The sequence below is a fragment of the Netta rufina genome (assembly GCF_964035555.1).
Source record: "Netta rufina genome assembly, chromosome: 4".
Classification (NCBI taxonomy): domain Eukaryota; kingdom Metazoa; phylum Chordata; class Aves; order Anseriformes; family Anatidae; genus Netta; species Netta rufina.
This window is the reverse complement of record NC_140127.1, coordinates 41,177,709-41,192,522: the sequence shown is the minus strand read 5'-3', so window position 1 is coordinate 41,192,522 and position 14,814 is coordinate 41,177,709. Positions and strand designations below refer to the sequence as shown.

Below are 14,814 nucleotides of genomic sequence, written 5' to 3'. Positions count from 1 at the left end.
TGCAAGTGGTGCACCAGTACTACAAAATCTACACCGAGATCCTCTCCAAAACAGGAATCACATGGTATTTGTGTCTCTTAGTACACCATATATGCACACAAATTATTTGATTGTTGGGGATGAAACAACAGTTTCTCGTGCAATTTAGAATATTACTGCTGGCCATAAAAAAAATAAATAAAAATACACAAACCCTTCCAGACAACCCTACAAACAAAGTATTTCTAGTAAAATCTAAAATAAAAGTATCCCAAACCTACCATTATTGACCAATGTATGCAACATAAACAACACAAAAAAAAGATAAAAACAGTCATGATCCTTTTTTTTTTTTGTGGGGAGGGGAGGGGAAATGGAGAACCAATCACTAGTAACTTCTAAGTAATACTAAAGATAAACACCATTCTAGAAATAAGAATATCAAAGCTCTGATACCTTTGTATAAAAGAAAGAATTATCTCTCTTCACTAAACAGCTAATAATATCATGAGATGTTGGATTTTAATTGATTTACTTCTACTTGAATTTAGTGTTTAACTTGATAAGCAACAAAAAAGTCTCAAATGTTTTGCTATCAGAAATACTTTTGTAAGTCAAGACCATACCATTTGGAGAGCTGAAAGTTCTTCTGTTAGTCGAGAAATCTGTACGTTATATTGTTTCTTTGCAGAGTCTACCTGTGATCAAAACCAAAAAAAAGAAATAAAAAAATCCTGTGAACTATTTTTCCATCCTGTTTTTACATAGAGAATCACAGAATTATTTAGGTTGTAAAAGACCTTTGAGATCATCAGTTCCAACTGTCCATCCTTTAGTCCACTACTAAACAACATCTCTAGTGCCATGCCCATGTCTCTTCAATACATCAGGGGATGGTGACTCTACCACCTCCCTCAGTAACCTATTCAAGGCCTAACCACCCTTTCCGTGAAGAAATTCTTCCTGATGTACAATCCAAACCTCCCCTGACAAAAATTGAGGCAGCTGCCTGAAATATATATTGTGTATACGTGCTTACATATAAAAATAATGAGACTGAAACAACTGATAAATCTTTCTATATCAATGTTAGAAGAATGCTTATTATCAATCCATATTACTTTAACTGAGGGTGTTTAGAAAAAAAGCAGAAAGACATCACAACAAGGCCTTACAAAACAAATCGTTAAGACTGCCAGAAAGCTGCTGTCCTCTAGGTGCAAGATATCTGCAACTTGTTTAACATGTATTTTCAAAAATATTTGTTAACTCCTGGGGAAACATGACAACGCATATTCTCAAATTTTACTTTTAATGCTTTTGATAGATTCACTTTTCCTGGGATTATGTCAAAATAAGAACAAAGACATTTCTAAATTTCAAAATTCTTATGAGTAAAGCGTTGTCATAACTAGATTGAGTGGTTATCCTACCTGCTCTTTAGCTCTCACACCTTCTTGAAACCATGCATGACATTAAATACTGCAGTTTTAAGTAATCCATGTAATTTTTGTGGTTCTTTTGGGTACTTAACAAGTGGAATGCACAAACCACTTTCATCCTCATTTTAAAGGCTTCAAAAATTTACATAGTATGTTTCTGAAACCTCTAGAAATTAAAGGAGTGGAAATAAAAAGAATCCTTTCATCCCTAAACAATAAACATATGCATTGTGTCATAGTGAAGACAGTGAAAGGAAGCACAATCAATGGCACCACTGAAAACTTACAAACCAGGTAATTGATTTACACTGTTGCCTACTTGAAATAAAAGACACTGTTAACATATTTATATAACAAGCTTCTGTTTCCTCTGGAGTTTGCCTTAAAATAAAGCATGTCTATTTGACATGTGGGTAATTGTTGAGAACTTCCAGGTAAATGCATTTTAATCACAGATGGGAAACAACATAAAGAAAACTAATTTTGTGAACAGTCTGTTATCAAAAGAGCTTCAATTTTTCAGCCACTCATAAAAAGAATAAAAATCATAAGGACACAGACTGTAAAATCTTCAGAGTCATTTCTCTACCGAATGCTGGTTTTGAAGCGAACTGTGATATTGAGTCTTCTACTATTAACTGTACTTGGTAGAAGTCTTATTCGCCTAGAGGAATATTCTGAAGTACTGAGATGCCAAAAAAGTGACAGTATAACTCTCAACAGTTTCTATCATCTGACTGTACTGATAAGCATCAGTAACTTGCTCTTTACAGATACCTTAAAGGAGGCTGTAGCGAGGTGGGGGTTGGTCTATTCTCCCACGTGCCCGGTGACAGGACGAGGGGGAATGGGCTAAAGTTGCGCCAGGGGAGTTTTAGGTTGGATGTTAGGAAGAACTTCTTTACTGAAAGGGTTGTTAGACATTGGAACAGGCTGCCCAGGGAAGTGGTGGAGTCACCATCCCTGGAAGTCTTTAAAAGATGTTTAGATGTAGAGCTTAGGGAAATGGTTTAGTGGGGACTGTTAGCGTTAGGTCAGAGGTTGGACTCGATGATCTTGAGGTCTCTTCCAACCTAGAAATTCTGTGATTCTGTGAACTTCCTAGATGAGGCCATATATTCATAAACTAAATACATTGATACCAATACAACTAACAGATGTTAGTGTCTGTTAACATGCTAATAGAATTTCTGAAATAGATGCCAATCTTTACATCCTCACCTTCTCTATACCAGCATGTGCATTGACAGGAACACTTTTGGTTCATGAGAGATAAACCAATATCATTTGGGTTGGAAGAGTACTTATCTAGATGATAAAGCTGAAGAGTACAGTCCTGTCAGTATGCTGCCCCTGCTACCTACATTACCAAAATACTTGTAGAAAACAGCTGATTTGATCAGGCATAATATGCATATTCATAAAACATAATTATGTCAGATTTAACTCTATAAGTTCACAGTTGATTCTTTCTAAATATCAGAACTTACTGCCTTCCTAATTCTTGTAGCAGTGTCTTCTGCAAGCTGAGACATTTCATTTTTCAACTTTTCAATTTCCTCTTCCTTTTGTTTTTCCCCAAACAGTGCCTAGAAAAAACAAAACAAAACTTGAAATACTACTGAAAATATTTCAGTCATGACATAATATCTAGCAGTGAGAGAAGAAACCACACATAACCACTGTTCAAAAGAACTTTTTGGCTTGCATTTGGAGCCGTTGACAAGATCCATCAAGAACACAAACAGAAATGTCACATAGAAAGATCTGTTAAGAATCTGCATACCTGAATTCTCAGTTAAGAACCTGAATACACACACACGTATTCCTACACACATCTGAGCATTTTTTGTTGATACACTAAATTACTCATCTTCTAGAAAACTAAATGAATGAAAATTCACAAGCAATTAATGAATGCATATGCAATCCATCTCACAGTGGATAACTATCAACTGAACAGCTCTTCAGCACAAAAGGATGGTGAGAATCACAGAAAAAAAGTCTATTAAGGAGCCTTTCCAGAGGAAGATGAAGATAGTAATGTTAAGGTAGAACACAAGATATTGGTCTGGAAAGATTATGGAAGGTAATACAGATCTCTTGATGGGATAGATGAAAAATATCCTAGGTGGCACATTAAGAACATGTCAATGTAAAGGGAGAAAGACATGAAAAGCATTGCTAATACAATGTTGATACAAATTCAGCCTGTAGAAGGTTACTCACTACAATCAGTAACATGGTGCATCATATGTCATATTATCTTTTACTGCTCCCATTCAATTTGTGATTTGTTTCTCAAAGTACTCTTAGAATTCTTCTGATCTCATTTTGTAATCTTAGCTTTGTGTACTTTACAATGTTAACATAAAAAAAGGAGCACCGTGACAACCCTTTACTGCCTCCCATAATCTCTTACAGATCAGGGAGAAACCTCCATGGCAACAGTATAAGACACACAGTTAACTAAATGTACATATTAGGCTGCATTTTTTATTCTGTTAATTCATAAACTTCCCAGCTTTAGCCAGTGCAATAAATTAACAAGTGCCTGCAAATTCAAGTTTTTTCTTCCTAGAAAGAACATTACACTAAACTTGTAGTGAGCCACTTACTTATCTGTAGAAGTTCATTAAATCTCTCAGATTCATAATTGCATCACAATAAATTCTACTGGGCCATTTTTTTCTGTCAAAAATGGTGGGAAAAACACTGCTTTGATGTACCAATATGTAGCAGACTATAAATGTGATTTACACTTCTTACCAGTAACTTTCAAATGAAAGAGTGATTTCTCATTTTTAAACTCTGAAAAAATGAATTAATTTCTACCTTTTCTTCGTACTCAGGCTCCAGGGAAATGCTGTTAAGGATACAAATGTCTTACTAGGAAAAAGGAACTAATAAGTCCAAAGGTAGCCAGCAAAGGAGGACATAAAACTTCATTTTTTCCCTTCCTTATTGAATATGAGCCTAAGAGGTGAAGGGAACTGTAGAAGATCAGGGCCTGTAGCAAGTATGATGCACTAAGTTTTGAATGAATATGAAAAGGAATTAGTATGTCAGGAAGATGCCACCCAAAGTGTATCCTAAGTTACTATAAATATATGGGAAGAAAGACTGTAACAAGAAAAGAACCCTCTTTTGTGCGGCAAAAAGAAACACACAAGTTACTGGGCACCACAGTAACAACCAGGACCCATAAGTCTTAGCAAGATTTAACTCTTCTGGAAGCAGGCAAGAAGGTAGCAGGATCTCTTTAAAGAGTTACTCCTCCTTTCAGACAGGATCTTCCTTGTTTGTTACAGAAATGAAATCAGCATGAGCAAAAAAGACAACATTAACTCTTGTATTACAAAAGGTAAAAATATAAAGTTAAGTTAGATTCTCAGGAGGCTCCTCGAGTTTGAAAAGCAACTTCAGACTAAAAGGGAATGTTTATCTCCTTAACTGCTTGACTGTTCAACATGTTAGCCCAAACAGAATAAAGTCTCCATATGTTCCTATGGTCATTAACTAATCTGGACTTCATTGTGTAAAGTCTATTACATGCATTAAAGTTCTGTCTCGCCAGCAAACACTATTCATTAGATTGCTAAAAGCCTGATTTGAGCTGAAGTTTAGCATGAAAACAAAGAAGCACCCATATTAAACAACAGTTTATCAGTCCCTCTACCCTATTATCCTAAAGGGCAAACAGCTGATACTTTGGAAAATTTAAAAACTGGGAAAAGAGGATGACTTTTTTTTTTTTTTTGATCAATAGATGCTTCTAAACCTGCTGGATTAGAGTCTACCTCTAGAAGTTTTGGTGGATTCTTCTATTTTCAATGTGACTGTTTTCATATCTATACTTTTGGCATAAACGTTATCCTGTAACAGTTGAATCGATTTTTTTTTGTTACAGCCTCTCTGACATGTCTTGCTGTCATTGTTGAATCCTGCACTTTCCTATTTCTCCCATCTTACTTGAAATATACTGATCAAAACTGCATGTTAAGGTGCACTATGTTTAAAAGCATTTTTAAAAATCTCATTCTGAACATTCTATTAATTGTATTGAGTTACACTAAGGATCACATAAATGTGTTCAGAAGACCTTTCTCTGACTGCAGAACAGTAAGTTCAGCATGCTGTACAGAATATCTGAATTTCATCTGCCATTCCAGCATACACACTCAAACGCCTTTGCAGTTTTTTTTACTGGCTGCCGGCTTTGCTGACTCATTACTCAGAAACTTTTTCAGATTTCTTCTGAATATTTAAGATCTAAACATAAAGCTCACTCTTGCTGACTTATGTCTACCATATAAAAAAAAATCCCTATAGTTTCAGCTTTTCTTTCCTAACCATTAGCAAGTAATATAATCTTGTAACTACTCTGACAGCCCTATCTAGGTATTCAATAAGATTGGTTCTTCACAACTGCTAGTGATTCAATTTTCTAGTATGTAAGAAATACTTTCACCCATTACCTTACCTGACTTTTTTGTAGGTTAGCTTCTTCTAAGAGCTGTATGCAATCTTGGACTTTTGCAACTGCATCATACTTCTCCCTTTCTAAATTAGTGTACTTTGTCTGAAGCTCTCTAATTTGTTTTTCCAGGGCTGTTCTTTCTGTTCTCAGCTGTTCGGCATCTTGGACAGTAACATGTAATCTAAAAGACAGTTATAATTTTACTCATTTAACAATACAATGCTTAATTAAGACACTTCAATTCTTTCAAACTAAGCTTGTAGAAAGTAAAATAAAATAAAAATAGTCAATACTGCATTCCTGTTTTTCTGCTTGTTTTGGGGACATTTGTCACACCTTAGAAAGAAGCAGAATTGAAGGAGTTAACTCAGATACCTACTCTCAGAAAATCCTTAGAAGTATGTTGCTATCCTGGGATACATCATTGAAAATGTTCTATATTAAAACAGAATAGAACAGCCCAAGAAGGAATAAAGTTCTCCTCTGCGGAGGAAATGGAATAATTGGATGTGGGCAATGAAGTTGCAGCTATACCATTAGAACAATGAAAACACTGGTAATTTTGCAACAGCTCAGAAATTCTTATTGTTTAATTATGATTGTCAGTATTGGCAGGCATGAGAAAGGGCAAGAGAGTCTCAGAGGTATCCTCAAAAAATGTCTGAAAGTTCCGAAGTGCAGCTTATTCAATAGAGTGCATAGTTCCAAATACACATAGCGAGCGCTTTGGAAACACTTGGGCTGCCTTTTCAGGCAATCATGGTGGTTTACTTTCTAACGTGTTTACAGTAACACACACAAAGAAAGAGAGCCACTCTATTAAAATGCAATTTTTGGAGAACCAAAAGCCCATAGAAACTAATAATGCTAGCTAATTCCTTAACACATTCTAAAATGAATTGAAGAGCCTCTGAAACACTTAGACAAGTAAAACTCAGTAAGTAGAGGTAGCCAAACAAATCTGTAGAACTATTCAAGGCTGTACTTGGCCATATAGACACATGGTTCCCCACTAATTATTTGTTTTCCAGAGTTACTGAAGAGTTCACAGGGCTACGAACAGAGCTGTGAGCAAGAACGGAAAATGAACAGTCACACAATTATTCCAATAAGAAATTTGTGAATTCTTCTTACCTATCAAGTCATTTGTCATTCTAAAATTGCTTACAATATTTTAATCAAAATTACTGTCCTCAGCTCCATGTAATATAGCTACACTTGATATCCTTGGAGAGTGAAGGTAAGGGGGAATGCACAGAAGAAACTGATTGGATCTTATATCTTCCAGTAGACAGTACTGGAATTAAAATTCTATTCCTGATCACTCAAGCAATTTTTGTAATTTGCATTTATTGGAATGCTTTAGCAATGTTATTAATTTTTTTTTCTTTTTTTTTTTGTATGAGGAGTGATGAACTAAGACCTGAAGCCAGATCATGGTCAGAAGATCTGTATTCACCTCAAAAACAGCTTCTTTACATTAAAAAAAATAAATCAAATTCTAATGTGCATTTTTTTCTTCAAAACTCCACCTAACACTAATGAGAGTTGAGTAACTAGAATTTATGCACTAGAATGAAAAATACGTGTCTTGTTTTTTCTCCATGACTGTCAATAAAATCGGTGCTGTGTTTTAACATTTTAAACATATTGAAGACAGAAGCTGTTCTGCAAGGTTATAGAATAGAACAAATAAGGTAGAGAGCAGCCAAACATAAAACACCTGTATTTTGAGAAAACAGACTTAGAAATACAAAACCCAGAGACTGATAAAAACTACATTTTATCTCACTTGTGAATACCCTGTTAGTAACATCCAGTGAGATGTCTTTACCTTGTTTCTAATTGTTTTATACTAGACTGCATTTGCTGCAAGCGTTTGTCAGATGCTGCTTCTCTTTGCTGGGCAGATAACACATCTTCTTCCTAGAAAGAATAAATATATTTTCCAGGTATCATCTGAACTTCATTTAACAAAACAAAGGTATATCAATAAAAAACAAGTCAGGGAACAACTTGCCATTAATTTAACACCAGCAACTTGGTAACTGACTAACATTTTCAGTTGTAATTTAAAATTGTTCTTTTCTCTAGAATACCTTTCTCTCCAATTGGCCTTGAAGCTTCTCTGTCAATCTGGTCATTTCATCAATCTTAGCACTTGCTGTCCGTCCATCTATTTTGGCTTGCCTGTATAAAGAAAAGAGTCTATGAATTACACTTCAATTATTACAGGGGCAAAAAAAGAACTCTGTTACATCTTTGTTGAAATAGTTGTGAAGGGCAGTCAGATTCCATAATACTTTAACATGGCAGAAGAGGTTTCCCCTAAGCATGTGGCACAATGAGAGAGAAAGACCAAATTCATCAGGAAGGTACGTTGAATAAATATTTGGGAGGACTAGGCAATCAAAAACTTGGAGCAACTCAGTAACTTAAGTATAATTGGCCTCAAATACTTAACACTGAAATAATTTTCAGAATTAGATTTCACTTTTTAAATCAATTTGTACAAAGAATTTTAAAAAAATGTTAACCATTTCTAAATAACATAATTGATATGCATTATAATTTGAAGAGGTCTGACAACAGCTAAAACAGAAAAGGAGAAAAAAAATGGGCTAGTTAGTGAATCAGACTTTAAACACAGTAGAAAAGCTCATTGAAATGAGCAATGCTTCTACTCCTCTGACTTGGGAAAAGAAAGAAGTACAGAGTCCCTCACATGGGTGCGTAACCCAATTATTCTGGCTCAGTATTAGGGTAAATTTAAAGACCAGTGACTGAAAATACGATAAAGCTTAAAAAAAAAAAAAAAAAGCAAACATATAGACTAGTGCAAACTACAGCACTAACAGTCATGAAAGAAGCCAGGAAATAATGAATATTTTTTTAGAACAAACTTCAAGCAAAAATTCCTTAAGGAAATAACATTTTTGTTTAATGGCATAAAAGGAAGAAGCATATTATGCCTAAGTGAAAATATAAACCAACATACACATAATCCTACCAACTCTACAACAGTTTCAGTTTAATACATCAGAAAAGCTCATTTCTTAAGAAATCAAAAAACAAAGAAAAAAACATTATTCCTAGACTTCTGGCCCTCACTGCAGGTCCAAACCTTACCCCATATGAAAAGGGGGTGCCTTCTAGAAAAGGCGCTATTAAATTTATGAGAGCATTTAGTTGCTTCCCCCCAAAATATTTAAAAAGTGTTGCAAAAAAAAAACCAAAGAACTCTAAACCCAACATAGGGAGAAAATAAATATATATAAAAAAAGAGATCATAAAATTCAAAACAGCTTAAATACTTAAAATGCATTTTAATAACCAAACTCTGCTTCAGATCAAATTCTGGGATGTGCATTTAAGAAGTGACAAATTGATTCTAAAGATGCAACTTTGATTTTTCATTGTGCAATTTATCTTTGATACAACCTTGGCAAGCTTTTACCTTTCTGTTAATATACTGAAATGCAGCTTTGAGCAATTCAAAGTTTATATGTTTATATGCATTATCTTCAGACTTTTAAAAACATTTCAACAGCATGTATCTCAAAACATTTTTGATACTCGCAGCTAAACTCAGAAGTTCACTGCACTGGAGCAGACCATCTGACAAATGAGTATCCAGTATCACCAGAGTATCCCCTCTCCAGAGACAGCCATTAGGAGTTAATTCACAAGAACAATAATATGACGAGCTAAACAACTGATTATATACAATGGAACTTTAAAATATTATATTAAAATATTACATGTTAAATATGTAAAATATTGTAATAAAAATTCTAGCATTTAAAGAAGTCAATCTGTTTAATCCTCAATTCTCTCCACAAATACATCAAATATTATGTTGCTTATAATGTATGGCTGATTATGGCCCTTTAATAGTTGCATAAACGTAGATTTGTTATTATTTAAATATTAATGAGTAGCAATAACTCTGTTCTTAAATACTTCTCAAGAAGTTTTCACCAGATTTCTTTTTTTTATTATTATTATTTTTATTTTTTTTAATTTTTTTTTTAATTCGGGTCAATTTTTTATTCTGATCTAAAGAATAAAAGCTTTTATCCTCTGGAAAATAAACTCCAGCAGAACTCTTCATTTTGTTTTCTTTTCCCCTGGTTACCTTCCAAAACTTAATCTAGCAGTCTTCCCTTAGGTGCACATATTAGAAATAGGAAGATAATCCGTCACGAGTATGTTTAAAGTGTTTTATGGTTACATAAAACAGATTGTATACTTTGTTAGATCAATCCTAATATATTTAAAATTTACCAAGACATGCTTTTAGGCTTAGCAACATCAAAAGGTCCAAAACTGCACCCAGTCTAGATCATATGAAACAAATAGAAATTGTTCCACATGTAAGTTTTTGTTTTTAAATCTCTCCAGATTTGTTACTCTATTACTGTAAATCACTGCAAATCTATTAAAAATGTCTGAAGGAAGCATCAAATTGTCAGCAATATATGCTTTGTAACCCAAGCAAACTACATGCATGTGACTTCCTGGTAGAGAAGCAACAGCTGGTGAAAAGTGTTCTAGACTTCTTTGAGAATCACTGCAGTACTTCTTTTACAGCTATATAGAGCTGCTGTCATTAGCTTTGTGAATATGAAGTACTGTTTTTTGGAACTCTGAGCTGATCTGCATGGAATGACAGTCTAATCAGTGCCCATGACAAGAAACTCAAAATTACTCTGAAGTCCCGTTTGCACCAAATTGGTAACACTATGGGGAGAATAAATATGACAAAGTTTGTGCGTGATGGTCCCCAGTCACTTTAATCAGTAATCAGGGAGTTACCAAGAGACTCTCAGAACCTGGAGAAAGCTTCCAAAGATGCATAAAGATTTGTGATTGCAGCGGGAGTGACAAGACAGCAATAGACCAGCAGTTGAGCTGTGTTTGACACTGCCTGGAGTCACTCCACTGGTGGAGAGCAGCCACACCGCCAGACACCAGGAATAGCCTGCACCCAACTGGCAGACCGACAACACAGCAAGAAATAAATGGGGACCAATGTATCTGCTGTGTTCGTATGGGAATTCTTGGGGTGCTTTCTCAGAAGCATACAATTAGTGGACTTGAAGACGCTGCATAAGTACACACAATGCGGCAGCAATCACACCTCCAACAGGAGAGATATGCAGTCAGGTAAGTGGACATGTATTTCTTACAAAGGGAGTATCTGTGCACACACTTTACTTTATCAGTTCACTGATTAATAACATGTAATGAACTATTTTGACTTAAGCCATGCGTTGAACTGCCTTCACCAGCAAAGACTTTTAATCAGGAATGTGTCCCAGACGAATGAAGGTGACTAGTCTACTCAAGCCCAGGAAATAGGAGCCTACCCTTGTGAAAGTAAGGAATATACATAAATATATACAATTTCCCCCATTATATACAAACTTCACTGCTGTTTGTAAGTAACAGCAACTACAAAAATACACATATTTAGTGCAAACATAGGTAAAAGTTCAGACCAAGGTGATCCATTAGTTTTAAGTCAGTCCCAGGGAGTTTCAAAAAAAGAGCAGTTTCCTTTTTTAAAAAGGAAGTAAAGGTAAGAGCAAAGGAAATCATGACACCTTTGAATTTGACAAACACCCCAACTGAATGCTTCACTGCACCCCAATTTTTTTTTTTGAATCAAACCTTTGGAAGTGTTAGAAATACATAAAAAGCCAATGTTGCAAGTGTTTATTGAATGTCTAAAGTAAGTTCAGCTAATTGCTTTCACACACTTATTACATGAGTCAATGCAACCATGTCAATGCAAGACTGATCTCCAGATGAATGGGTACCAAAAGAGTAATATTAGCCTGTGCGAGTAATGTCCAAGAATGGAGGTATGTATTTTCTCTTTTAAGATAGCATGACAAGTGATAACAGAGTTGATAAACACTTTATTTCAGCAAATACCTTGAATACCACCTTAATTTTTGATTTCTGCCACATTTTCCTTCCTTAAATTACATCATTTTCTGAAAATAGTTTTTCCCACTGAAAAATTATAGCTAATAAAAAAGAGGTGGTAAGTTCCCCTTCAAAAATATCTTCACTGACCAAGGTAACTGCATGTGTGAACAGGTCCTGGTCCTAAATGTGCTGTGCAGAAGAAACTTAAAAATAACTATTAAGACAAATAAAGCTTCTCTTACCTCTAACGTCCACATAGCCTATGATTTAGAGCTCTTGGTGAAATTTTAGTTGTTAAAATCTAAAGCTACTTTGAATATTCAAATTTCAGGATTGTGATGAGTAGCCACCTATATAACGGGATGTTGTACAAATGGTGTTACAGGACAAAAAGAGGCCCATAATAAAGCAGTAAGCTAAAAAAGGCTATAGGAAAAAATATTTTTAATTGCCTGTTTTATACCTCAGTTGCTTTCGTAGCTGCTCTAGTTCCACATTCTGTTCCGTTACAGTTTGTAGAAACTGTTGATTGCTCTGCAAAAAAAGGAGAGATTTATAGCATGTTCCCATTTTGTTGAAAGTCTCATATATTTGGAGTTACAGGACATTTCTACAGAATAGAATGCTGTAAGAATAGCTGATAAAGTCTACGTAACACTGGCTGGTCTTCAAGGTGCCGGGCTTTAGGTAGCGTACTATAGAAAGGCAAATGAAGAGCGATGTTACCCCATCCTCCATTTCTTTCCCCTGTTGGTAGTATAAGAACTTCCAGAGATGAAGACTGTAATAACTCAGATCTACCATCTACATTTCCCATCTAGTTGCTTTAGGTACCTAGAATACCCTAGATAAATGAGTACCACAGTAGACCACATATTGCTGGAAAGAATTCCTTTGTTTTAAATAGGCTGCCTGATTAAAAACAAAAACAAAACAAACAAACAAACAAACAAAAAAAACCACACTACTTTGTATTGAATGCCCTCTTGTCCTGAGGCAGAAAGCAATTGTTTATCCCTCAACTTTCTATGCCACCCAGAGTGCTAGAAATCTCATCCTCTTTCTTTCAGGTGCCCTCTCATCTGAGAATAATTTAGTGTTTGTTATCCAACTAGCCTTTCCTAGATCTTACATTCGCCTTCTGAGATAAGAGATGACCACAACTTGAATATAGGTAGCATTCAAGACGCTACTGTACTGTGGACTTCAGCACAGTACCCAACCCCAATGCTAACATTCTTCTTGCTTTCTTGACTGTTGCTGAGAATTGTTTTCAGAACCCTCATACTTGTAAAATATGTATTCTCAGTGTTAACAATAATTTCAGGACTAATACTAAGTACCCTATGTGAAAGCTCCATTTTGCTCTCATAGGTTATTCTGCTTATATAATTATTAATGAAATGTCTGACAAAATGTATTCATGTATTTGATATCATGTCTAACTGCAAATTTCTGTATTTCAGTTTTCGTTACCTTAAATTCTTTAACATTAGTAGTGAGCACTGTTGTTTCATTACTGGATCCCATTTCCAGAACATTTATAAATACGCTGAAAAACTCAAACCTGAACACATCTATGCAACACAGATGTTTAACCATGATAAAAAACACAACTAGTTACTTCTGCTCTCCACTCCTCATTTTTCAGTTTGGTAGCTTAGAAAGGGCATGCTTCTTCATTTCTTGACATTCATAACAGACCTTGTCAAACTGTGTGGAGAACACAAGCAAACGGATAACCTTTACCTTAACATTGTCTTCTTCGAAGAACACCTGTATTTCACTCTTCTCCGCATCATTTTTCCAATATTATGATTTTAAGCATTCAGTCATTCAATTTTTTGTTACCTCCTACTGCTTCACTTATAATGGCGGATCAGTCTGCAAATTCTAAATCCTCACCTGAACTGTTTTGGCTCATTGTATTTCCTTGAGACTGTTTGACAGCAATCCCTCAATAACTATAATACGGCTATCAACCTTAAAGAAAGTTGATTTTGTTAGTCACTGACTGTATAAGGTAAAAATTCCTGAGTGCGTTATTTTGCTTTTATTAAAACTACTGAAATGGCGAGTAAACAGAACTGCTTGCAAGATACAGTTCTATGGCAATCTGCAGTAGAGTACTCAATATCAGTAGGGGCTTGACTGAAGCACTACATTTTTTTCAGCCCACAGCTTCCAAATGATTGCACAACAAAGAATTTAAGTATTTAAATAAAGAATTTTAAGGAAATTCAGAATTCAGGAAAAAAAATATTACTTCTTGACTTAAAAGCCATTACTTCTTGATTTTTGACTTGTTCCTAGACAAGTGTGCAAATCTGAATGGCACAAGGTCTATCCAAGCACATATCTATGAGGGACATTGATATTTTGCTTTCAGTTTGCGCTTCAAGGCTCCCATAGAAAGAATAAATTCAGTAAGTCACTGCTCAGGTTTTACTTACCAACTCTATTTTCTCATTGGCAGCCTGCAGCTGCTGAGTCAGCTGGTGGAAGCTAGTCAGCTGATCCTAAAAAAAAAGGATTGAACTTCTTGTGTTTACCATCATAAGGATGTGACAATCAGTCAAGTAAAAACATTTTTGAAAATTTATGCACGTTACAGGAAATTCAATATACTTTGTAAATTAGTGATTTGATTACTTCTAGCTGTTGACCTGGTAATCTAGCAAATTAGATTTACTACTGAAAAACGTATCTGAATTTCACTCAGTTAAATGAAAGCGTACATGTGTAGTGCTTCTAATGGGCCACACAGGCTATGATGGTACTATAAACATTTCACAGTAGCAGACATGTATCCACGACGTGTTAGCAATTATTTGATGCATCAGCGACCACATCTGACCACTCAACATTTGACATGACTGTTACAGAAAACAGTATGATATAACCACCCAACCTCATTTTGACTACACACAGACCCCAAATCTTCACAGTTTACAATGACATTCCAAAATTAAC

At 35.1% G+C, this 14,814-nt stretch overlaps 1 protein-coding gene across 1 annotated transcript in view; it reads right to left on the bottom strand.

The window, feature by feature from the left end:
* SCLT1 (sodium channel and clathrin linker 1) overlaps positions 1 to 14,814 on the bottom strand; it is a 45,041-nt gene that overhangs the window by 22,696 nt on the left and 7,531 nt on the right. The window contains exons 8-14 of the mRNA XM_084286422.1: positions 14,295 to 14,360; positions 12,305 to 12,375; positions 8,001 to 8,091; positions 7,736 to 7,827; positions 5,905 to 6,082; positions 2,912 to 3,010; positions 606 to 677 (exon numbers count right to left, since the gene is read on the bottom strand). Of these exons, the coding sequence (XP_084142548.1) occupies positions 606 to 677; positions 2,912 to 3,010; positions 5,905 to 6,082; positions 7,736 to 7,827; positions 8,001 to 8,091; positions 12,305 to 12,375; positions 14,295 to 14,360 (669 nt within the window). The remainder of the gene's footprint in view (positions 1 to 605; positions 678 to 2,911; positions 3,011 to 5,904; positions 6,083 to 7,735; positions 7,828 to 8,000; positions 8,092 to 12,304; positions 12,376 to 14,294; positions 14,361 to 14,814) is intronic.